This window comes from Platalea leucorodia (assembly GCF_965183815.1).
Source record: "Platalea leucorodia genome assembly, chromosome: 2".
Taxonomy (NCBI): Eukaryota; Metazoa; Chordata; class Aves; order Pelecaniformes; family Threskiornithidae; genus Platalea; species Platalea leucorodia.
The window spans coordinates 104,365,276-104,390,811 of NC_138824.1; the positions used below are offsets into that span (position 1 = coordinate 104,365,276).

Consider the following 25,536-nt stretch of genomic DNA (forward strand, 5'->3'; position numbering starts at 1 on the left):
GCAGCAGCAAATGGGAAGCTCTCTGCTGGACTTCGTGACAAAATGCTCTGAAGCAGCATTAAAAAAAAAAAAATCCAATACGGGGAAGTGAGTGGTTCATGCTCTTCAGTGCAGTCGTGCCAGGCTCCCTGCAAATTCAGAGCAGGGTGCCAGGCTCCCTGAAAATTCAGAGCAGGGGCCCTGAGAGTGCTTCGTCACCGTGGTCCCCGCCTCCTTGGTGCTTTGTAGACACCCAGTGAAGTAATTAACCAACACAAACCTCTTTCTCACAGGAAAAAAAAAAAGAGGCTGTCTTCAACAGGGAACTTTGCCATGTGTCATGGTCTTATTTTGGTAACATAACAGGGAGTTTTGACAACAATTATAGAAGATTAATTTTTTTCCCCCCTTTTCAACATCCTGCTACTTGCCATTACTTGGTAATCTTGTGTTACGTTACACGTCTCACTTGCTAAGCCTAACCATTTTTAGTTACTTCCTTGCTTTTGACTTTATCAATCTTTTTCACTTGCTTTCCAGTTTTTTTTATGCTCCTTTCTGCATTTACACATTATCTTCTTAGATTTTTCCAGTCTTTGTTCTGATGTGAAATACAACCAAGTTACATGCAAAGCCTTGGAGCATATTCACTATTACCTCTTTTCTGGATTTAATATTCTCCACACCCTTGACAGTATTATTCACGTGTTTCTTGGCTGGCACTGGTGTACTTGGGATACAAATGCCTGATGACTCTACTGAGATCTGGACAAGAAGAAACTTCTCCTGCCGAGCTGCCAAATACCCGTAGCAATCACAGGCCGCCCCTCCTGTTTCCTGCAGAGAGGCCGCGGGCTACAACCAGGCTGCCGGGCGATGGCCTCCACCCAGCCCCAGCCCCGCAGCGGTGGAGGCCAGGCTGCAGCAGAGGCCGCTGCCGCGTGGCACCGCGAGCCAGGGGGCCAGCGAGGGCAGAGCCCCAAGGGCGGCAGGTGGCCGTGGTCAGTGGTCCCGTCACCGCGCCGTTTCTGCTGGCCAAGCTGCAGCAGCAGCCGAGCTGGTGCCCACGCTGAGCCTTCAGCTCCGCCGTATGTGTTAATACATCTCCTTCCTACGCCCCCAGGATGAGTGTCCCCTCGGTTCAGGAGCATCATTAGATTTTATAGAGAGTGCTGCTTTTCTGTCTGGTGTGCTTGAATTCATTGCCAGAGTGACATCAGCTGGGAGAAGCTGGTACTGGAGCAGAACTTCATTTTAAAGAAGTTTCTTTCCACCCAAAAGCAAGTTCCCCCCACGCTGCACAGAAGAACACCTCAGTTCTTCTGAAATCCAAAAATCCCAGGCAAATTATAACTTTCCATAATCTGAAAGCAACCAATATGACCCCCCTCTTCAAGAGCATTACCCAGATTAATACCAAATGAAGTTGTACTTTAATTATTCATTTTAACTGTAAATTCTTCATACATGAAATGAGCAAGAGAAAACCGGAGCGCGACAGTGCAGCCAGCCTCGTCGAAGGACAGAGTTGAGCACAGTGGGGTTTTCTCTTTCAGTCACGGAGGAATGAAGCTACAGCATCAGCTCCCGTGGGGGCTGGAGGTGGCAATGATCATACTGAAGGGCTGGCTGCTTGATAGGATTTTTTTTTTTTCAGTCCTTCTGGTGGTAGTAATTGTATTTTAATGTTATATTAAGACTACAGGCTTCTCATTAAAAGGCAAGGCAGTTGCAACACAATGCTAAGTGATTCAACACATGTTTATAATAATTTCTGCTTCTGGCAACACATAGTACTACGCAAGAACCTAATGTGTTTCATATGGTCTGGGCATAAATCAGGCCTATATTTCTTTCTGAAAGATATCAACAATTGCTGTGAAATAAAGTACCTTGGACAATTCTGGCATACACAGATGAACAGGAAATATATCAAGATTTTTTCTTTGGCAAGAAAGCAGGCATACTTTATTTCTGAATATGTGATAGGTGAAGTTGGAGAAATCCTTCTCAAAGAGGAAGATAGGTAAAGAAATCCTCAGAGACTCAGGTCAGCATTGAAAAAAGTTTTCTTTTTCTCGGGGCAGGAGACTAATGTTTACGGAATTTTTTCAGCCAAAAATCGCCATAGGTGCAGCTGAGCTCGTCTTTTGGGAAAAGAAGCTGTATGACCTCTTAGTAACACCTATGATGTTTGCTACTCTCAAATCTATTACTGATTTGCTGAACCACCACAACCTTGACAGCAGGGCTTCTGATTAGGATTTTTGTTTAGTGACCAAAGGTTTGTAGTTCCAGCAAGTGACAGGCATTTTTCACTGCCTAAGGTAAGCAAGTAAGGGAAGTTGCCCCTTTTTCCTATAGAAAACTGATTGCCTTGAAGGTCACAGGAAAAAAACGCTTTCTAGACACAAGCTAATTTAAGAGACAATGGAAATATTCCATGAAAACCAGTCTGCACACTGCACGTCTTTTGGGAGAGGGGAAAAAGCTGAGCTTCCCTGGAGAACATCACTCCTGGACTTGTTTTGGCACCAATGCCCTTTGGTAAAAAGACAGGTGCTGAGCTAGCACGCTCCCTGTCAGGAAAAAGGAGTATTTTTGCCTTTAGTTCTTCCATTTCATCGAAGAGCTTCCAAGGTGATATAAAGAAAGGGAAGGAGCAAAGCACTTACTGGAGTAAATAGCTGCAGTAATTCCAAAATGACTTACGAAAGTCAGGTTGAGTTGGTATGAAGCTTGTGAATTTCTCTGCGGCGAACAGCATCTGGCCAAACGTTAATTTTGCTGCTGGTTGAAAGGAAATTGTGATCAGTAGCTCAAGCAGTGGAAAAGTGTAAAGCGTTACAGCATGCTTCTCTGTAGCAAGAGGACCTCTACAGTCACAATACACCCCTAGGGGACTGCAGTCTGTGGATGAGTCCAAGCCAGAGCAGGGGCAAGGGGAGGAGTCATTGCAATGTTAAACCCTATGGTCTGGCCCAAAGGGGCCGGGGTGGAGATTGTAATGGAAATACCTTTAAATTGTTGTAACCCGGGATTTGAGTTGCATGTTACGGGAATTACTATAGCAGGAACCATCTGGACCAATGGAGGAGAATGGTGCAGCAGTGACCTGACCTGAGCTGGCTTTGGTGCCCAGTAGCTCCACGCAACACACCACCTCTCCTGTCCTGAGTGACCACCATCACAGATGGAGCCCAAAGTCATGGGCTAAATGAACGCAGTGGGCATTTTGTGGACATTTTACAGGGGTGGTCCATAGACTAAGGGAATGATATCTGCATATTATATCAAAGGATGGGAAGAGGGGTGGTGGTTAATGAGGATGTATGGGATAGTGTGGGACCTGAGCATGACATAAATGGTATGATATAAGGGGTGGAAAATGCGTTGGTTTTGGCTGGGGTAGAGGTAATTGTCTTCACAGTAGCTAGTATGGGGCTATGTTTTGGATCTGTGCGGGACACAGTGTTGATAATAAAAGGATGTTTTAGTTACTGCTGAGCAGTGCTTACACAGAGTCAAGGCCTTTTCTGCTTCTCACACCACCCCACCAGTGAGATGGCTGGGGGTGCACAAGAAGTTGGGAGGGGACACGGCTGGGACAGCTGACCCCAACTGACCAAGGGGCTATTCCATACCATAAGACGTCATGCTCAGCATATAAAGCTGGGGGAAGAAGAAGGAAGGGGGGACGTTTGGCATGATGGCATTTGTCTTCCCAAGTAACCGTTACGCGTGATGGAGCCCTGCTTTCCTGGGGATGGCTGAACACCTGCCTGCCGCTGGGAAGTAGGGAACGAATTCCTTATTTTGCTTTGCTTGCATGCATGGCTTTTGCTTTCCCTGTTAAACTGTCTTTATCTCAACCCATGACTTTTCTCACCTTTACTGTTCTGCTTCTCCCCCCCGTCCCACCGGGGTGGAGTGAGTGAGCGGCTGTGTGGTGCTCAGTTGCCGGCTGGGGTTAAACCATGACACACTGTAATATAACAGTCTGTTGGAAGCTGTCTGCTCCCCAGGATCACCGCTCACCAGGCATATCTGTTAGCCAATACTGAAAATAATTCTGCATAGGATGCCCAAAGTTTAATCAGAGCAGGTTTTTCAAAACCCTTCACTGAAACCCAGATAACGAGAGAAGACATGTTTCTAGGTGTACACTGTTGAAAATGAAAGAGGAAAAACTGTGTTTATCTGTTTACTCTTCCTGACCCAAGGGGATAATCAGTGTCGGTTGCTTTGGTCAGCAGCTAGCGAGGATATAATCAAGAACTACCCTAATACCATCTGGTTTAGTTACAGAGGCTCTCTGAGATATGGAGCCAACAGGAGAGAGTCCCTTGGCGTACAGTACTGGGCTGCTCCCAGCCAGCAAGCAGCAGCAATGGCTCTCGCTGCGTTTTTCTCAGAGCTGCTGCGGCTGAGTCAGGAGTTTCTTTGCTTCCCTGTATTTTTGTTTTTCAGTGATGGCTCTGTTTCCCTCCCCTCTGGCTTCCCTGCACCTTCAGCCAACACCAATGCTCTACCTGCATTTATATTCAGTCTATTAAAGAACACATCCAGCCTCACAGTTGACATTTCTGAGCAGCTTTGCACCTCTAAGGAAGAAGTTTTTATTCTTCCCTCAGTTTGTTCTCTTCAGCCAGGTATGTCTTAAAAAGAAAAAAATAAAAGCACTCCTCTGTTTCAGCTTTGTCTACCAGACAGTGAAGTCCAAAGGGCCCGATACTATCTGGCCCAGCAAAGCTAGGGGACCCCCCCCCCCCCCAGCACTTCTCTGTGAGGACACGTTCAGTCCCTCAACGCAAGCCAGTTGTACTCCCGTCCCTTCGATTCCCCTGGCAGAGGGCCCAGGCCAAGGCCGTCTGTCCTCTTTGAACCTTCCAGCCTGGTCTAGCTCACCTTCTAGTCCAGGGAAAAACTCCTCTCTGTTGCTAGCTGTCTTGTTTTATAAGCTTTTTACAACTGTTTTCAGAAATTAATATTGCTATTTTCAGTTTAGCGTCATAAATCAGCTATCGGTATGGTACTGCGCTCTAGCTGGTTACCGGCCATCCTCGAAGAGCTGTCCTCCTTTTGACAGACTATTTCAGGAGCAACGATGAAACTAATGAAAAACTGTTGAAACCTGTTTTCCAAAATAAGAGTCCTTTCCATCCCAACACACGCGTGCCCATCAATTGCAGCTCTCTCCTGTTTTTTCCCGCTTCTCCAGCTGAGCAAAATTCAGCAAGTGACCAGTCCACAAAAGAGTACTGTTGTTTGCAAAAAGGCTGAATTATTCTTTATTTTCCTGCCCAGGCACACCAATTTGAGCATGATTGCACTTTCTCAGCCCTTCAGTTTCACAGAACTCCTGAACATTTGTTGCTTGTAACTCCTTAGATGTAACTGGCCCATGGGCTGAAAAGTTGGTAGAGCAGGAAAGACTCTTCTCCGTAAAAAACCCTCTACACTAGAAGTACTCTTCAGCTGAATTTTTTTCCTCTTCATTCTCATAGAGCTCACTTTAGGCCTGGTGAATTATTCCTGAGGACAAGTTCAAGCTCCTGTTACAGCTTCTGGTTCCTTGTTGGGTACAGTTCAGGTCATCTTATTAATTTACGGTTGTTAGCCAAACTGCTACCCCATCAGTTCTGCCTCCCTCAGCTCTTTTTGGTGGACGAGAGCCAGGAGAGATTCCAGTTACACAGCGAGTTTTGCATCCTCACCGACTGTCTCTAAGCTCCCTTCGCTGATCTCAGTTGGGAAATCGAAGTCCCGAGGTGGGTATTAGGGATTCCTGCGTGGGGCAGTTTCTGTGAAGCCCAAGACGCTGGCGTGCCTTAGGAGGCAGGGAGCGTGCTTCATTTGGGGAATAATGCCGCTTTGAGTTTCTGGACTAAAACATTGCTTTAATGGGGAAAAAAAAAATAATCTCTTTTCTGTCCTAACCCTGAAGCTTAAAGAACTGCACCCTGCGGGTGTCTTTCTCCCTAGTTAATCTCATTAAATCTCCTCTCTTGCATTCTCTCTCTTCCAGACTCATTTTTTCCATGCACACTGTTTGCAGCTTTCACTCTTACAAGATTTTTTTTTTAAACATACCGGTTTCTCATTGTCTTCTGCAGCTGAAGCTTTTTGCAAACCCAGTTCCTGTGAAGCAGTTCCTGCAGAGTCCTTGAAAATGAGAATATTGGAAAAAGCTTAGCTTACTGGGGTGAAGGGGGAAATGGCTAACTAACATTTTTTCATCCCAAAATACCTTTCCCTAAGTGGGAGGAATTTCAAATAAACAACAAATCTTCTAATTTCTAAGAAACAGTTTATTTAGTGCCATCCATGCTTGCTTCAATTATGATCAATAATTTATATATATTACATATTCTATTACAATAGATATAATTTATATAATTTGCTTTGTCTACTGAGATGGAGGTATTCTACTTCGATTGGTGACTTCTGACACATAGCCCACATAAGACTAGAAATACGGCTCCTAAGTGCTAATTTCTTCCATTTAGGTTACAAGGCAGGTTGTAAAGGCAAGAAAAAAAACGTGTCTTAAGATATCAGATCTTGTTATGGACAGTGGGGTTTTGTAATACGAAAGACTCCCAGCTCATTTAGATCATTAGTAGCAAATACCTGAAGCAATTCAACGGACAAAATCAAATGTTGCCCCAAGTTTTCACACTCACCAAAGCTGTGCTAAAATAAACAAGCACCGTTCCTGCTGTTTCTGAACAATCATTTCAATGCCAGCAACCTGAAAAGGACTATGAAGAACAAACTGAAATTTGAGTACTATCTGCGGTCCAGCAGTTGTTTTGTAAGTCAAGAACTGTTGGGCAATTAAAAACCAGTGCACTGCAGGTAGTTTCAGCTTTCTAGTAACGAGACAATTATTTGCGGGAGGATTTCAGCTGTTTCTGACACAGAGTTATCTCCTCTTTTAAACTGCCTTTATTTTTATTAAGTAACTGCATAAGTAAGTAGAGTGGCTTACAACTATGACCGATGACTGATTACCTTTGGGTTCGTTCTTTCCCACCATAGCCAGTCCCGGTGACACCGCCTGCAAAAAGACCCAAGTTGGATGTTGTGTGTCACGAACCACAAACACAACAACCGATTCCCCCGGTTCTTCAAGCAAATGAGAACCGTTTCGTGGGTTACAGATACCTCTTCTGATACCACTGCCATTAGCACCATTTAATTTCGATTTCCAGACCAGTTCCACAAGTAAAGAACAATTTTAATTAAAGGCAGACACTCAATATTTGTTTCTCCCTCCTCAGCATTTTTTAACATTAGTTTCAAACTATTAATGGCTAGGATGTCAATACTCTAAAATTACAAGATGATAAAATTTCAGTTTCGTGCTTGATTAGATGCTGTGGGCTCTGATCCTGAAATGATGATGCAAAATGTAATTCAGTCATAATATGTCTAATGTATTGGGTCCCACGTTACAACTCTCAAAACCAGTCAATCATTCCTCTCCTTTAATTATTAAGTAATCTGTTTAGCATCATCCATATTAAGAATTACTTTTCCAAAAGAAAAAAATTATAGTATCAACCCAAATATATTGTAGAAGTCCTGATTGATATAGCTATATCAAAACCACAACCTTTAAGAATATCTTGAAAAACAACCGCCACCAGTTTAGTCAGTAAAAATATTCCCTGTAGACCTGTGCGAATGCATCTCGTATCATGCTGCTTTAAAAACAAAAAAAGAAAACTTCCCATAAACCTATGTCAATGGACCTCATATCATCCTTCTTTCACTGTGAGGCAATGGAGCCCCACGTCAGCTTATTTTGCCCAAGACTGATAACTGCAAACTGTTAGTTTGTAATTCCCTATATTGTTCCAATAAAAATTTCAGTCTGAGAATGGGAATCCCAGAACAAACTCACTGGCATAAAGGTACCAATAACTATAAACACAAAGAAAAGGTCCTCAATTAGTAAGATACAGAACACCTGTAAGTGTACTTTAAAAGGAGGCCAACAAATTATTGAAATGTTCTGAAAAATTATTTTCAGTCCATTACATGCTCTTGCTGCCGAGCTAAACATAAACATTTTGAAATCAAGTGATCCGGTAGGTTTAAAGATGACAAAATATTTCAGTCTTGAATTCGGCAGTCCAGATGGAGGAGCTCAGAGGTACAGTGAGAATATTTCTATCGAGACACGATTTAAAAATAAGATAGTAACAGTATAATCAGAATTTTATCTTCTTTTTAACAAGGACAGTACTAACAATTGAGTTAGCAGGCCACATGAAGTAAGCAGGGCTATTGCAAGAATGAAACGATGTCCAAAGATTACAGATCAACATGAACCTTTCCAATTTAAACACTCCTAAAGGCACAAAACTATTTTACAGGGCTCCATTTTGTCCTACTGTTAAGTTTCCTTCATTATTTTTATCAAAGCACTGTTTTGAGACTTACAATTAAGATGTTAACGAAAGCTGTTAAAGTAATGAAGGACACCGAGTTCCAGTTTAAAAGTAGAAACACGTAGCCAAGTATTGAACCAAAGAGGATGCATCTTCAGAAAAAGAAGACAGTCTGCCTTCTTCCTGTAACGAGCTTGTGATCTTAAGAGGAATGAGAATAAAGTGCATGTATTCATCTTTAAACCAGCTGCACCTGAATGACATTGCAACTGAATTTCTGAAAAATTAAGAAGTCAACAGGCATTAGCTGTATAACATTTTTATTTTACTATATTGACATTTTATGCACAAATATTTTATCAAGAGTAAAAATAGAAAATAATTGTTTCATGTAAAATTACCAAAAAAATGCAAAACACAAAAGAAATACATAATTATTAGCAGAGTATAAGTGTCTTTATTTAAAGAGTAAAAAGTATGCAAAAAACCTTCCGTTTTACAAAAAATTGGGAATATTCTTTCTATGTTCTCCTTCTGGCAGCAACAGAACAACCTTTGACAATATATTCTACATCTTTTATTTTATTGAAGACATCAAGTTAGTCACAGATTTCTCCCTCAGCTACAGCAAATGTGACAGTGATTTTATACTGTTTGAAAGATTCCTTCTTTACTAATTAGAACACAGCGGAAAAGCAGATGATCCCACAACAAAGAACCCAAAGGACTATCATACCTACTGAAAAGCTGCAAAATAATCATCGGAGGTATTTACAAAGAAAGTGTGGTATCAGAAGTTTCCCCTAGAGGGCTTATCATGTAACAAGAACATTCAGGAGGATCAAGTATTGATACTACATTTCAATTTTGCTGTTAGTTTATCCTCCCACAGTCCAGTGTGATCTAGAAAGCCGGTATTTTAAGCTTCTCTTCTTTTTATACTGTATTTTAAATAAAAAGGCCTCTCATGAACTCTGCTAAATAAAACTAGTGACTTGTATTGGACTTCTGTTTAGTAATGGCGCAGTGCACAGTGGCTGCCACTGAACTATCAGCTTCATCTTATCTTTAGCAAGCAAACCTGCATCTATTTGCATAAGTCACCTCAAACACTTGCCAACGGCTGGAACCAGACTACTGTAACACTAATATATGGATTGATGGTCGACCTCTCGTGACAGATGCATTTACATATTTTGCTCAGGGCTTCAGGTTTTTTTAAAAAAACAAATAAAAACAGCATGCCCAGTAGATGGAGTGCTTTAAGAGCTCAAGAATGAAAACGATATTAAGAGTTACTGAAAGAATCTGGCAAAAAAAAAAAAAATTATAATCACGGTGATGTTGAAAAAAGTAGGCTAGAACCACACGCAAGATTTCTAGTTAAGCAAAAACTATCTGCAGATGAACATCCAGCTATAAACAAAAAGCTTTGCCCTCAATGCATCTTTAAAATAAAGATGAGTCTTCAGTGTTCTTTGCCCTCTGCCTGCAAGTAAGGCCACTCCTTTTCAGATCAAGAGCAACAGTCCGGTGCTCTCGCTACTCAGTATAAATACATTTTATGTTTAGAACCTCACTGCACAAGCACTTTTGATTTAAGGTTTAAGAGTAGCTCGATCCCTCACAGAATAAAAGGTTTTCCCTTACACACTTGCATTTTAATTGTGAAGTGTTACCAGAGGGGGTTTCACCCGTAAAAATTTGGAAAATATGCATGGTGACATAATATTTATACTGTTTAATAACATGAAGGGGCAAAAGCAAACCCAAAATTGCACCATTTTCAGCCATCAAAAGAAATAGTCTAATAGGCATCAGTACAGAAGCTCAAAAGTTGCAGCCTACTTTTTACTGCAAGTATAAGTTTGCATGAAGCACTCTCCATAGCTCAGAATTCAGGATACATTCCAGCTACTTCTATTCATCATCCAGACTTCAAATTGCACCCAGCTCTGGAGCATGCATTTGGCTTATGAAGCTTCAAAAACATCCCTTGAAGTTCAAAGAGAAATTAATTTTAAATAAAAAAATACATCTTTGTATTTTAATATATGTCAGACTGTACAATAATTGGGAAATCAAACTTCAGTTCTCTGTAAAACTATTTTCAACTTGCATTTTGTTTCTAAACAGGGACTACTGACTGTGATTAACTTAAGTCTTCAGTTATAAGGTTGACTACCGTGCAGGTATAAGCACCTGGCAGAACAGAGCATTAAAAACCCCCACCAAAACAAACTACTCTTTGGGTGAGGGCTATTTTTTTCAAGTTTTCAAATCACCTAATGGGGGGTGGTAGCGGGGGAAGAAGTTTGTCTTCGCTTTTTGCTAAGTGGCTAGCGTTAACAATGTCTTTCGAAACAGGTAAGTACTTGCCCTCATATATGCATATTATCTACATATTACAATGAAATACTCATAATTGGCTTTTCACCTAAGCCAGAGCTAAACCTGGATCTCCTTTGTCAGCACTGATCTTCAGTTCAGTCTAGTCTTAGTTTCCTTTGCTTATAAACACAGAAGCTATTTTAAGAACCTGATGCTTTGTAATGTTTAATGTGTCTTTCGGCTCTGCTTGATTAAATGAGGATAATGAACATATTTAACTTTGAAAGCATCAAATGCCATTTGGTAGTTCAGCAGAGAACAAAAGACTGGAAAGGACTGAGTTCAGACAACTGATCAGCCTGCTTGCTGTAGGTACTTCATTTTTGTTAAAAGCCTTGCAAAAATTACTTTGTACGGCTCTGGGCACAGAGCGCTGACCAGTTCAACCTTTCTCACCAATTTCAGATTGCATACCATAGAGACCCTGACTCAAAGCTGCAGAAGTTGTGGTGATCCCTTAACTTATATTGAAATATATGCTGTTAAAAGATCCAAATTTATGCGAGTCCCAGTTCTTTATAGAAAATCATGCTCTATATTGTACTGTCAAGAAACAAAAGAAGTTTCCAATTCTGATAAAGGTAAGAGCAGCAACTGCTCTGATATATATAGGAGAGGCCTCAGGCTCCCACTTTCAGGTCCTAGTGCTTAATTATCTTTCTCTGTTTGCAGGGATGCTGTAGCGAGTGCCACTGCTGTAACTGGCTGTGCAATGCCATGGAGCTGCATCTTGGCTAGTTTCTTCTGCTCACATTCTGTGACCAACCGATTCAACTCTGCTGCGCTGTATCCAATGAGAGTTTTCAAGTCGCAGACAAATTTGTACACAAACCTCTTGCCTTGCACTTTGCAGATCATGTCTCCATCATAGTAATACCTGTAAAAAGAAAAAAAAAAAAAAAGAAAAAAAAAGAAAAAAAATCAATGTAAATTTTCAGCATCTGTAATTTCTCTATGCATCGGTTATTTACTTAAGGTCACTTGGAGGCCAAAATATGAATCTTTTTCTCATCAAGATTCTCATATAATTGCATATACCAAGATACTGTTTAGGCATTTTCTTGTATGAGAAAAGGGAAGAGGATTGAAAATTGTCCCCGCGCCTTGATACGTTAAGGAGAAACAAAACATAGTAATTATTTTTAGGCAGTTGGAAGCACCAGTTCAGAAATGAAGGTCTTGGAGCAGTTTAGAAACAGCCGGGGGGGGGAATAAGTTTTATATAGTGCTTTGCCTTAATAAGAAAATGTTGTCTCCCCCCTCATTATTGTCCTTTGCTTTCTTTACTCTTGTCTCTGCTTTTCTGAGGAAAAAAAATCATGTTGGAAACAGTGTGAAAATTAGCATTGTAGTTTCTACGATACTAAAGCAGCCATTCTCTCCCTATTGTTTTCAAAGATGGAAGTAAAACTATGAAAGCATTTGTTTGTTTGTTTTTGTTTTTTTTTTTTTTAAATAGTTCACGTGCTGGCAAAACTACATCCTTTGACTTTACTTACAACTAAAAGTGACTTCTCTAACTATGAATACTTTTTACTTTGTGTCACAAAAGAATTATCAGACTGGGCAGAAATGCAGTGAAGATAACAAAGTCTGTATGACCCACTGTATTCCAGAGACCATTGTAAAACTTTAGATGATAAAATAAAACAAAAGTTAGACTTCTACAGTTTTGTTGCTGATGCTGTCTCACTGCAGGCATTAACAGAACGCATGTCACATTTCTCATTAAGAAGACCTAAGTGGCTGGGACATAACTTGGACTTGATGAGCTTAAAAAGCTTGGAAAACATCAAAACCAAAACCAACCAACCAACCAAATACACAAAGAATCACACAATTTAATTTCCTCAAAACCGTCATCCAAATGTAGTACAAATGAGCCCAGATTTCATGACTGTCTATAAGTCAATCCTTTGAGTTACATGCTTGTAAAGCAAAGATGATTCTCATTCACCAGAAAAACTAAGTCAATTAAAAGACTAACTTCTGTCTCCCAAGTCTTCCCTCTAGAGGAAAAGAGGTAAGTTACTAAGAATCCAACCAAATTTCTTTAGACACCTCAGATTCTGAAAAAAAAGCCTTTTAATTTCTTACTTTTGAGGGACAGGGTCTAAGCAACAGGACCAAAGCGTGACAGGATGATAGGCTATGTAGAAAAAATGCTGGCAAGCCTGCTGGTTACTGATATCATGCACGAAGCCAGAGGTCTGTTATGGAGTACAAGAACGGTCAAAATAGCTTGCTGTTGCTCTGTGGGTAAAGAAAGTTTGGTCCGTTTGCCAAAGCTCTCCTTCACCTTTCTCCTGAATGACATACAGTTATAGAAAAGCTTCCTCTTCAGTCCTTCTCCTCACTCCACCCCCCAAGCTAACACCTGTGCCTCCCTCATCTCTCTGCTTTCTTCTCCACATCATCATGCTTGTTCTTAACCGCTACTCCACTGCTACTCAGCACTTCTCCACGCCAGCCTTATCCTCCAAAGAATCTTCTTGACACCAGCTGAAGGATCTGTTGTTGTATGGTGTCCATCACATTCAGCCTCCTAGTGAGGCAATGAGGGTCAGTTATAACAGGTCAGATGAACCCTGTAGCCTGGAGGGTGGGATGGTAATTTATGTTCAGCTTTGAAGTACAGTCTTGCAGTACTGGGCAAAATTGGGGATGGATGAGAGATATCCTGGTGTATCCCTCGCATGTGAAATACAGTATAGTTTAGAGTGTGGGAACACTGGGCAGGCATTCATGTTGAATGTGACAGGGTACTGGACATAGAGAAATTGGGGAACTGGGAGCTCTGCTCACCTGGGTCAACACGAAGCACCTGCAGAAAGCCAGAGTTTGTAAAATGTGGCCATGGCGTATGTCAAGTGCCACTGGCCAAATTTTTTTTTTTTTTTTAAGTTATTTAACTCTGTACAAGCATTTACTTTTATTGTACAATCCTGTATGATAATGCCTGTCTCAAAATAATGCTGTAGAAAAATGCTTTACAAAGCTGAATAAATTTCTTTAAATGATTTAGTCCACATTACTGATATGATCAGAAAGGAAAAGGACCACAAGAAATTAGTCCGCATTTATGCAAAGGCCCAACAGCATGCAAGATTCCCACATCTCATGCTAGAAACACTCAAGTTAAAATTGATGCAATGTGCTGAGAGGATTTTTTCAATATTAGGTTGAACGCATTTCTGGTCACAGCATTTGCTTATTCAAAAAATATGGGAAACTAAAAATAAATACCCATGCAAGTTTACAAAGCCTTAGTTACTGGAATGTTCCGAGTCACATGAAAACTTTGTTTCAGAATAACACAGGAGATTAATTATTTTTCTTCAAGTCTCACTTTCCTAGTGGGTAACTAAACAGATGTTGATTTTAGAAAATTTACCGAGGTGTATGTAACAAAAAAAGCTGCTCTTCTGTTTTTCACCCTGCTCTAGTTTCTATACTGCCTGGTTTTCCTACAGCTAGGCAGAAGACCTAGCACATTTCTCAATAATATCAACATCGTTTTCTGTATTAACCAACAACTGACATGCTAATTTCAGTACATTAGTAAACAAAACATATTAAGATTCAATAAAACTTTAGCTTGGCAACAGTCTTTTTCATGGGAGTAGCAAGAGGCATTAAATATCCCTTCAGACATTCAAGTGTTAGAAAACATGTCAATATTGATGCAGCTGCCAAAATGGCAACATTTTGAGGAATGTGATTTCTGTAATTCTGTGACTAAAATATAAATGCAAAACTTCTCTAATAGCGATTCATCCAAATTACTGTGCAGACATCTGTTTAATGTCCCAGTGATAAGAACATTATTCTGAAGTTCTTCAGCTGCCTTTGAGATCTTCTGCGGAGTTTGTTGACAAAACCCAAAAACCATTAGCATCATTTACATAATTTTTATATTGTAGAAAGTTTTCACATATACCTTTCGTACACAAACGCAGAGGTTCACAAAAACAGGTTGGAAATATGGGAATGGTATTGCAACAACACAGGCTGGGGAGCAGCTCTACTGGAAAGGCCTTGCTTTGCGCAGGAGATTAGACCAGAGACCTCCTGAGGCCCTTCCCACCCAAGGATTCTGTGATCCTACCAAAAAAGTAACGTTCTAATTTAATATATAAATAATGCAAGAACAGCCTTACAAGACCAGATTAAAGATCTATCTAGAACAGGATATAGACTTTAACAGACCAAAAGAGAATGCCTAAGAAAAAGCATGGAAGTAGAGTAAGCACATATCGATGCTCTTCCTTGCTTTCAATGCTCTGGGGCTCAGGCACATCTAGAAGATTCCACACCTAATATCATCCAAATATTTCTTTTTCACTAATTTGTCCACTTTCCTCTCAAACTCATAAAATAATTCTGGCATCCACAATGCCATGCCTAAATAAGTTACAAGAGAAATGAAAGGGTATAGTTAAGCTGTGTATCTGGTGTCTGCCAGTTTCTTCTGATGCCTCCTGTTCATGTAAATAAGATATTGAGCAATCATTCTTTACTGACTCGATGCCATTCATGGTCTTCTACACTTCGATCTCCCCCAGTGAAAGTACTCATTCAGCCTTATGCATATTGATTTTATTTAAATCCTCCCTAAAAGACTAAAGAAAGCCAGAATATGGTAACTTCACTATCACTTCTCATAGCAGTATTTTTAAACAGAAGTTGATTTTTTTTTTTTTTTTAAACAATGCTAGATTAGTTTACTTCCTTTTAAGAAAAATAATGCAGCCAAAAGTGGAAATGCTGAAAAGTAAATCTTAGATCTCAGGCTTCAACTAATACGCAACCTCACTCATATAAAAAGAGTGCCTAAACCTGCTTAAATAATTTGCAGGATTAGGTAATAAATACCTTTCTTGAAAACTAATCAAGAGAAATATATTTAACCATATCAGAATAAGAAATCAGCAGTTCAATCTTAATGATTTCAGAGAACGTGGATGAATCTTCAAATGATTCCAGAGGCCAAAATAATTAGGGAAAGAAAGACTAAAATTCAGGTACTTGCATTCTTCCCCCTCCTCAAGCACATCACCTACAGTGATTCAATAATACAAGTCCCTTTTACCAATGTCAAACTACAAAATCAGGATGGAATGAAGACAGCCTGAAACGCTTCCATTTCTTCAGATGATAAAAGTTCACTATGTTGGAATCACAACTGTTGAAACTTACCTGTCAACTGTATTTTTCAATTTAACATCCCTACCATAAGAACAATTGAATGGATCAATGAATATTTGAACTTAGAAAAAGTTTTGCTACATACAGAAAAAATTGTTACATATAGAAAACTACCAATGATTATGTAACTACAGGAAAGTATCTGCTTTATCCCATAAGAGCAAGAGGAACATGAACAAGTAAACTGTAAAAATATAAAAATAAGTCAGTAATTCAGAGTATTCACATATTTCTGTATCTTTCGCCAATAATCAATATTGTCTGGCACACTACTGAAAGCATAAATGCTGAAGATAACATCTGGAAGAAGTATATTTCCGAAAGCGAGCTACCTAAATTAACTATCATGTCAGTGTTCAATAATTTTGAAAAAAGGAAATATATTTTCAGGAAGTTATTGTACTAGCTTCTTCTTAAAAAAAACAAAAAACAAAAAACAAAAAACAAAACCAAAAAACCAAAAAAAAACCCCAACAAATATTTTGCCCCTAAGACTAGTACGATCTGATGCGAAGGAGTAGCTTCAGAGGATCTGTTTATTCCTTTATTAAAAAAGCTGCAAGTCTTGCATTATGATAGTTAAAAATAAAGTAGCCACACGGAAGCACATCACTTCATACCTGATCAGCTCCTAAAGTTTCTTACCTCAAAGCCCGACTAAGCTTCTCATAGTTCATCGTGGGTTTGTTTTTGCGCTGTCCCCATTTTTGCGCAACCAGTTCAGGTTGATTCAATTTAAACTCTCCTTCATCACCAACCCAAGAAATACAGTCCCGAGCATCTTTGTCCGTGAGAAGTTCTAATAAAAACTGCCACAACTGGATCTGGCCATTGTTTCCTGTTGAAATAGGAATAACAAGATCCATTTCAATTAGTCCTTTTTATGTTCCCCTCATAGCTAAAAATTTTCAACCAACATATTAAAGCAGACCAACATAGAATATGTGATGGAAGGAAAATTTGAACTTAGTTTATTTCTTCTAATTATTCTTTTGTAAACATTTTCCTGCAAAGTCGTTGGTATTAATCTATTAAAAAAGAAACTGATGAACACAGAAAAAACACAATCAAGATCTCTCATAGATCTGTCCCTAGAACTTAGGGAAAAAAAAAAAATACATAACACTACCCATAGTCATTTAGACACATATCCCTAAAATAGAACAGATTTAGCAAGAGCTGCTTATTCCTCTTCAGGTATGCGCACACACACACATACATAATAGAAGTTGTTTTTTTAAAAAAGTTTAATCTCCAATTTTCAACATGAAATATTAGAAATACAAAAAGACCTCTCAAACTTCAGCTTACAACAGTATAACATCTTTCAAGTCCAATCATTACGATTTTTTTTTAACTCAAGTACCTGCAGTTAAATTCCTACATTCTCAATGAGATACAGATAGTAGACCTAATGTCTAAAGGGAGAAACACAGAGTATTCCCTACCGATGTCAGCCAATAAAATCTTGGCCTAAGAATCCTGAATGACATCATAATAGACTTCTATGGAGAGTTTAAAACAAATAAAAATTCGAGGGGAAGGAGAGGAAAGGATTTAACAAAAAAAATTCACAACAGTGGAGACAATCAAAGAAAAAATGACAGCAAGAAAAGAAGATAAATAAATTAGGATGAGTTATTAATAATCAAAGAGTACTTACGAATAACAGTAATTCCAAAAATAAACTGCAGATTTAGTGTGCAGTTTTCCAGAAGGTGCATTCATTTAACAAAACAAGAAATCTGAGACTTGCTAAATTCTAAAGTCATCACATTGCAGGGAGGGGGAGGAGGGGTACAAGTAGAGCAAGTAGTAGCTAGGCTAGGATTCTACAACATACAGTTTATTTTCTACCCTTTCTGCAAATGGAAAGAGGAAAGAAGTCAACAGCTTGAATAAATGCTATGCAGTGGTTTGAGAGCACAGACTGTTAAGTGATAGGAAGAGAAACAATTTTCTGCATTTACTGCAGGACTCAAAAGCTGTGGCACCACATTAACATAGTGCCTGTGTGAGCTAACCAACCTGCCAGGTCTGCGTGGGCTTGTGATATATTTTGTAGCTACAGTTCGCTTCATACCACATGGACTTCTATGGACTTCACATTTAGAGTGACAAAGAGGCGTTCTACAAAACTGTAATTCAAATTAATGAGTGTTTACTGCATTTGCATTTAAAAATCATGGAGACAATACCTGTTCTGTTCCCAGGGGAACTTCTGTCTTCCCCAGAGATCCTTGGAGCTCTCTGTACTTTAGCTGCCTTTGCACTGCTGTTTATTACTTTAATGGTGGTTGGGGTAGCAGGCTGTACAGATGCTGGAATAATCTGCACAGCTGTAAAGCAGAGAACATTGCAGAACATCAATTATAAATTGCTGGCACAGGAATAGGCATATATCATTTATTACCTGTATTATTGTAACATCTAGGAGCTAATTTTTTTCATTTGCTAAAAAGACACACTGCATAAGTCACAATGCTACAAATAATTTAAAGACTTTTTACCTCTTACAGTGGAAATTGTGGTTTCAGACTCATAGTAGAGATGCCACATTGCAGATAAAACATCAGCTTCAGTTTACTGTGTATTATTACATGTTTCAATAGAAAAACCCCTCTCATGCCCTTGTTTTCATCTTTATGCTGTTCCCATATGATCTACCCTAATGCACTTTTCTCTGTAGTCACTGTACAATGCTGCATACCTGCTATTCAAACAGCAATTAAATACCCTTCTGTTGCAATGGTTAAAAGGATGCAAATGCCCCATTCTAGGTTGTTTTAACTAGACACAAACCCAGGATGTAACACACTGTCTACCTATTTAACATATAAGCTGCTTACAAGTCTTCTGAAAATGGATTCATTTTAATAATTCATGACACTGCTTCAGCTGGAAGAATGAGTTTCAAATAACTGGAAAGTTACTTTAACGTATTTTTTCTAGTATTGCTTTCCAAGCAAGTCCTCTCTTCCACACTGCCTTTCAGTTTTTGGAAACGCTTTCTTTTGAAATCGTAACATTTTAATATATCTATTCATTAATGCAATACATAACCTAAAAAACCAAAACAACTCAAGATCTCAACTATGTATCCTAGACAACTTATTTCAAGAGAGTGGAAAACCCACCATCCAAAATAAAGGTTAGAAACTTTCATAGTTCAGGTCATACACGACCTTCCAGCCAAGAACAAAACATCGAGAAACTCAACATTTTGCTTTGAAGTTTAAAGTATGCCCTCCTCCCCTCACCAAGGAAAACTACTCTCTCGATTGATTTTCTAGATGTTGTACTATTATAGCGCTGAACCGAAGCAGAGTGCTAAACTTGCACACAGTTAATTGTGTGAATTAACTGCTGGCAGAAGCACTTACGCTGATCAATAGTAACAGTTGCTATTTCTCCAGAGTGTTCCTGGCTAGCCAACACATCTGCAAATTGGGGAAAAAAAAAAAAAAAGTCAGTTTTTATTTAACCCACAAATTTCAAGTCACCTGAAGATCAAAAACTTTCATATTTCATAGAGGAAAAAAGCCAAAATTTGGTATCAGTTTGCAAGACACATGCATAGCTCATGGTCTTATGAGTAGAGACATTTAACATCTGTCATTCCATTGTTAGAAGTAAGGATGTACAGGGTGAATTTCAAGGTATCTTATGCATTCTCCATGCCCTAAAACCTTTAGCTACATCATGTAAACGAAGATGGAAATAGTTTTTAGTCTGCTAAGTTACATCCAGGCATGGTAAATCTGAAATGCACATATAAATTATTGTATTATACACATACAGTGCATCACTTATCAGTTGTGTGGTGTACAATCTAAGGATTTCACTGCCTATGCTTAATAATCTTCATTTCTGTATGACACAGAGATGTACATTAAATAACTCACAATCAATATTTAATTATAAAACTGTCAAATTCAGGAGATGCACAAACTAAAAATCTTTATTGAAACAAAGGAGGAATCATCAGTCACTACTTCCTCCCTATTAGTTATGAAGTTTGATGAAAGGCAGGCAAACAGCGTTTAGTATGCAGACGTGTTTCATAACTGCAGACATTCTCACTAATACCTCCTGTTATCTCGTATTGATGCCCTCATTTTTACTGCCAATATTAAATAGAGGAAAAACAACTGCTCGCAATTGTTTCATCTTTAAAGAATGGGGAAAAAAAAAAAAAGGAGAAGGGGGGAATAAGTAAAATCAGTTACAGAAAAATCTCCCATACACTTTCGAAGAAGCTCCAAATGGCTCCAGAGGATTTCTCCCCGCGGGACACGCTGGAAAAAGTCTTCTTGACTGAGGCTGCAGAGCTCCCGCCCGGGAATGCTGAGCGCATTGATGTCAATGTCAGTCATGCTGAACTCCTTCATCACCCACACCACCCAGTGGAGCACCTGGTCTGTCGACCACTGCACCGGGTCTGGGAAAAGAGAGACAAAACTGCAAATCATCCCATCATATACTGCAAGGTTCCTCCTCACTGAGGGTACAGAGCTAGTCCTCACTGTAACTGACAACAAGAATGAAGTACAAGGGGCTACTGATACACAGCATTCAAATAAACGTAACCCACAGTTCATTTTTTTTGTATGACCTTTTCTGAAGGCCTTTTAAAAAACTTTATTTAGGGGGTTCTTGTTATCTATTTATTGATTTATTTTTAAAAAAGGGCCTGCTTCTAGCCCAGTCAGTGCTGCTATTCAGTTAAAGTCCAATAATAGTATGTTTTCAATTATATAATAACTTCCATAAAAGAAAATACCTAACATCAATAAGTATAGTTATCGTGACCAAATCTGACTGGATGGAAAGTTGACTCCTCTTAAAATGCTGATGGAGTGGTGTTGCTTGGTGGAGAGATGGAAAGGGCAAAAAAGGGATTTTCTTTAGCAAAAACTTTTACATCAGAACTACACCCGACACTTCTCAAACACAGAAAATAATTATTTTTCTTTTTCCATAGGTCTTTCGTTTCAAAAAAGTAGTTTCTCTGACACCAGGATGCTCTTCCTCAAATATGTTGATCAGCACGTGATTATGATGAAATATTACATTCTAAACTCATTCACATTATCCCAGTTTCTAAACTATTTAAAATCACCCTCATACTGGGTTTGGCTAGGATGAAGTTAATTTTCTTTATAGCAGCCCGTATGGCTCTGTGTTTTAGGTTGGTGACCAAAGCAGTGTTGGTAACACACTGATGTTTTAGCTACTGCTGAGCAGTGCTTGCAGAGTCAAGGTGTGACTGACTGAAGCCCTAGGGGTGGAACGTGACTCCCCTACAATGGAAGAAGGCTCAGAGGAGATGGGCAAGGATGAAGTGCCCATGCAGCTCAGAGAATAATGCAAAGCAGCTGACTTTATCTCAACCAAAAGGAGGCAGAGGGTGGCCCTTGTTTTAGATAAACAGCTATCAACAGCTGAGTGGATCAACTGGTGGCATAAAAGTCTCCCCAAGTCAGCCAGACCAGCACGTGGGGAGTGAATATATTGCTCAGCCCAACACAGAGTACACAAACTAGACAACTAGCAAAAGAATTCTGAAGAGAGCAACGAGCTTGGGCTGGTTTCAACCCATGTATTCCTTCCTGGCAACTGGGGGCACCCAGCATCATGATGGTGAGCATAATGCAGAGACCAGTAATGGGAATCACACTGGTATTGTGATTGAACAGTGTATTGCAATTGCTGTATTTTTCTAAGTGTAACTTCCCTTTGTATTGTGTTTTTAGTATAATTTGTATCACTCTGCTAAATCAGAAATCCCATGTAACATCCACCATCTTCAAGTAAATTTGATATTAACCATTACACCCTCCACACATGGAATATCTAAAAGAACCTGGTCAGACTCCGACACAAGGCCTTCTCTGTTTCTCACTCGGCCACCCCAGCGAGTAGGCTGGGGGCGCACAAGAAACTTGGAGGGGATGCAGCCAGGAAAGCTTATTAAATTGTCTTTATCTTGACCCATGATTTTTTCTTTCTAACTCGCTTTGGCCCTTTTGATTCTTTCCCCCACACCTCTGGAGGGGAAGTGAGCAAGTGACTGGGTGGAGGCTCACCTGCCAGCTGGGATCAACCCACCACATAGGTGGGCTAATGAAAATGAACTATATATATATATATATAAAAATATAAAACAGTAAGTGTAATACACTGCATCTAGAAAGACCACATTAAATAAACCATTAAAACAAGATTTGATACAATAGGACCCAATGTATGCCTGCATTTGAATCAAACAAGCCACAGCATCAAGTTTTGGGACACCTGTTTGACATTTCAACAGAACACAACATGCACATCTTTTAAATGCCAGTACCAAACACACAAAAGTACAGGCAACTCACACAGCAGAGGAACATATAGAAATGGTAATAAATAATCAACTGAAGATATATGCAATACATGATTTGTTGACTCAAGACATTTTAACATAAAAAGTCTGTTTCAGGCAGTATCAGTGTGAATAAGCTAAAAAGAGGATGGGTAAATCTAAGTATCATCTTCAAAATTTGTTAACATTGTATGAAATACATTAAAACATATCAATGAGTACAAACTGGAAACAGAAACTAAACCAGGGATATTTACTTTCCCTGTTGCAAGGGCAAAAAACAGGAGCAGAACAATTACGTATTTTTAAATTATGATACCCCAAACAGATGTCGACCTTGAAAAGTTTTTATTTTAAGAATTAAAGAAAGCAAAGCTTTCTAAGTCTATAAACATTATCTAGGAGCCACAAATTCCATTTTGCTTCATAAAGGACAGTAACATTGCATCATTTTTCACTGATGCTACCAAAAACCATGCAACGTAACTCTTTGGGAAAAGCCACACCAAAAGGGTTTTGGTCTTCAAAATGTTATCAGCAGTCAATTTTCATCAAAAAGCTGGTAGTTTGTTCTCATTGAGAGAACATAATCTGCAAGGTAACATGAATCATTGCTTTCTCTAACCAGTTCCATGGTTTCCAAGCTTTCTACTGCTCCCTTTTCTGGCTTTATTTCTCATACAATTAATATCTGCCTTCTTCCTAGGGACCTTTGCAATGGTACAAAATGTTTGGATTCTGTTAGCAGAAATACCTTTAACAGCTAAGGATTTGTAATCTCTAGTAAAACTCACCAAAACATAACACAAAGGGAAAGCCACAACATTTTAAAGACCTGCTAAAAGCTAATATTCCATTTGCAGCAAAACAGAGAAACCTGTAAGGATGAAGATACTGAACCACTACATTTCTGGATGATGATTATTAACTGACTGGACTTGACTTTTAATATCAACATACCCTGCCTTTTGAAAAGATTCAAGGAATAATTTCAGATGCATAATTTCAGAGAACTTCACAGAACCAAGCCTCACAACTCTTTGAAGGAAACTGGCCTCTTTTTCTATTTTTTAAGAGATATATTTATAAATGGGTGGGGGGAGAAGGCTTTTTTGGGGGACTACATAAGAACCTTAAGAACATTCTTTATTCTCAGAAACTTCCAACAGCATCCTAACATAGAACTTCGTGGTGCCTTATTTCAACCCAAGCCACTGCAACATCAACTCAGATAACATTTTAAATGTTATTATTTCTATGGAGGCAGTTTAGCACATTTTTCTGATATCAAGAGAACACTATTATTCTTAATACAGAGATCTCTGCCATAATGAACTAGTATGATTTTCCTGGAAAATCTGCACTCCCATGACACAAAAGACATTAAACTTTAAAAGTCACAATTGTGGGCTATAGGGTTTTCTTAAAGCAACAACATTATTGAAGTTTATTAACAACATTATTCAACATAACAACAACATGGTTTTATTTTTTTCTTATATTAATGGGAGAGCATGCTCAAAAATATCAGTCTGCTTCTGATAACGCCTCACTTTTTTTTTTTTTTTTTTTCAAATATGTTGTGTCAAATCCCTGATTATCAACAGACATAGCATGATGAAAACTATTTTGGAAGTGCTTGCCAATGAGAACAACAAAAGGGCACGAAAAAGCCATTGCTTTAGTTATCAAAAATACACTCAAAATATTGGCAAGCTACATGTCCTGCAAAGACCTGTGACTTCACTGGAATTCTTAAACACTTCCAAATATCCCACTTGCCAAATATATTCATTTTGCAGGTCTACTTAGATACTACAGCTTCATGTGCTGATTATGCCTTGACAGTACATTTCTGCAAGTCACAACAAGCAACTCAGCTGGATAATCTCCTGAACATGATGTAGATCTAAAACCCACAGTTTCAGTTGAATCCCAAGCAGGCATTCAGAGATGGTGCTTCTAAGCTAACATTAAATTAGCAGCCTGCTAAGTAACAACATTAATTCAAAAGAGATGACGACCTACTGGAATACTTATATTCAGATCTAAATCATCTTTTTCCAGTATGTTAAAGTCAAGCATGGCTTTCTATGCAAAATCTGATTTAACACCATACTTGGCACCCTACAACCCATGAACAATTTGTTTCAGTATCTTTAGAGGCAACCCCCACCAAGTACTGAGTCTAGTTCAAATTCAGACATACATGAAAAAGAGCTTTATCACGAACATACACATTTTTAAGAAGGGGAGGAAAAAGAAAACTGCTTTCTAAAAACTGCAATGACATGAAGGTTATGGGGCAAAAAGCACTATTTTAATAAAACTATTACAAGCGTTGGTTCTACTTCTCTTATGCAGATATTCGCATTGTACTTACCCATACCATGAGAAGCCTTCTCTGAGGTATTGGAGCACTTTAATTATATAACCAAAATGAATTATCATTTATGAAAAAACACCAATCGAACAAAAGAAACACCAAATGAACAAAAGAACCCAGCCCCTACCTGAACACACATGAGCACACACACACACACACAGAGTGATATGTTATTACCGTAGGGTATTCCAAGGCGCTCCTGCTCCTTTCGGTAGCCTTCCAACGCTGCAGCCCATCGCGTCACTTGTTCAGAGGTTTCATCTGAAATTGTTGTAATATGTTTCGTTCCATCCAAGGTTATCACTTGAGCTTCCTCAACAAGGTGAGCTTCAGCCTCTGCATGATGAGCATCTGGATCAATCACTACCTCCACAGTCTCCACAGGCTTCACGATTTCAAGGATGTTTAACTTGGGCTCTATCCCTAGGTATAGAAAGAACACACACAAAACTTAAAAGACAGCAATGCAAATATGACAAAAATATTGTTTTAAAGCTTTCTGATTAATAGGTGTTAGCATACTTAGGAAAGAAGCATGACACAAAAGCATCATCAAATTTCTGCAAGTGTCCTAAATTACAACAACATGTTCTATTATACAGTATATACTTTAATACGGCAAATAGAAAGCTGTCCCTCTTTCCTCCTCCAGTATTACAGCTTCTTGTTCTATTTAGGTGATCCATTTCACATATCTTGAACAGAATGTTCAGCATGTGGGCATAAAGAATGAGTACTTTGGTCCGTAAGAAATATATTGAACCAAAGAAAAAGAAAGCAAACCCCAGAAAAACAGAACAAGCATC

The 25,536-nt window shown here is 39.0% G+C and overlaps 1 protein-coding gene and 1 long non-coding RNA gene across 4 annotated transcripts in view; both read right to left on the reverse strand.

Annotated features, from left to right (window-relative positions):
• Positions 1–388: 388 nt before the first annotated feature.
• Positions 389–7,044, reverse strand: LOC309603700. The gene is made up of 3 exons (XR_014230801.1): positions 6,997–7,044; positions 6,073–6,144; positions 389–2,766 (listed from the first exon to the last, which is right to left on the reverse strand). It is a non-coding gene; the product is annotated as an uncharacterized lncRNA (long non-coding RNA).
• Positions 7,045–8,943: 1,899 nt separating this feature from the next.
• GABPA (GA binding protein transcription factor subunit alpha) overlaps positions 8,944–25,536 on the reverse strand; it is a 29,041-nt gene continuing 12,448 nt past the window's right edge. For all 3 annotated transcript variants that reach the window (XM_082335515.1, XM_082335516.1, XM_082335517.1), the window contains 6 exons: positions 24,908–25,153; positions 20,227–20,421; positions 19,364–19,420; positions 18,179–18,319; positions 16,626–16,818; positions 8,944–11,649 (listed from right to left, as the gene is read on the reverse strand). In XM_082335515.1, coding sequence (XP_082191641.1) covers positions 11,421–11,649; positions 16,626–16,818; positions 18,179–18,319; positions 19,364–19,420; positions 20,227–20,421; positions 24,908–25,153 — 1,061 coding nt within the window. In that variant the 3' untranslated portion in view covers positions 8,944–11,420. The remainder of the gene's footprint in view (positions 11,650–16,625; positions 16,819–18,178; positions 18,320–19,363; positions 19,421–20,226; positions 20,422–24,907; positions 25,154–25,536) is intronic.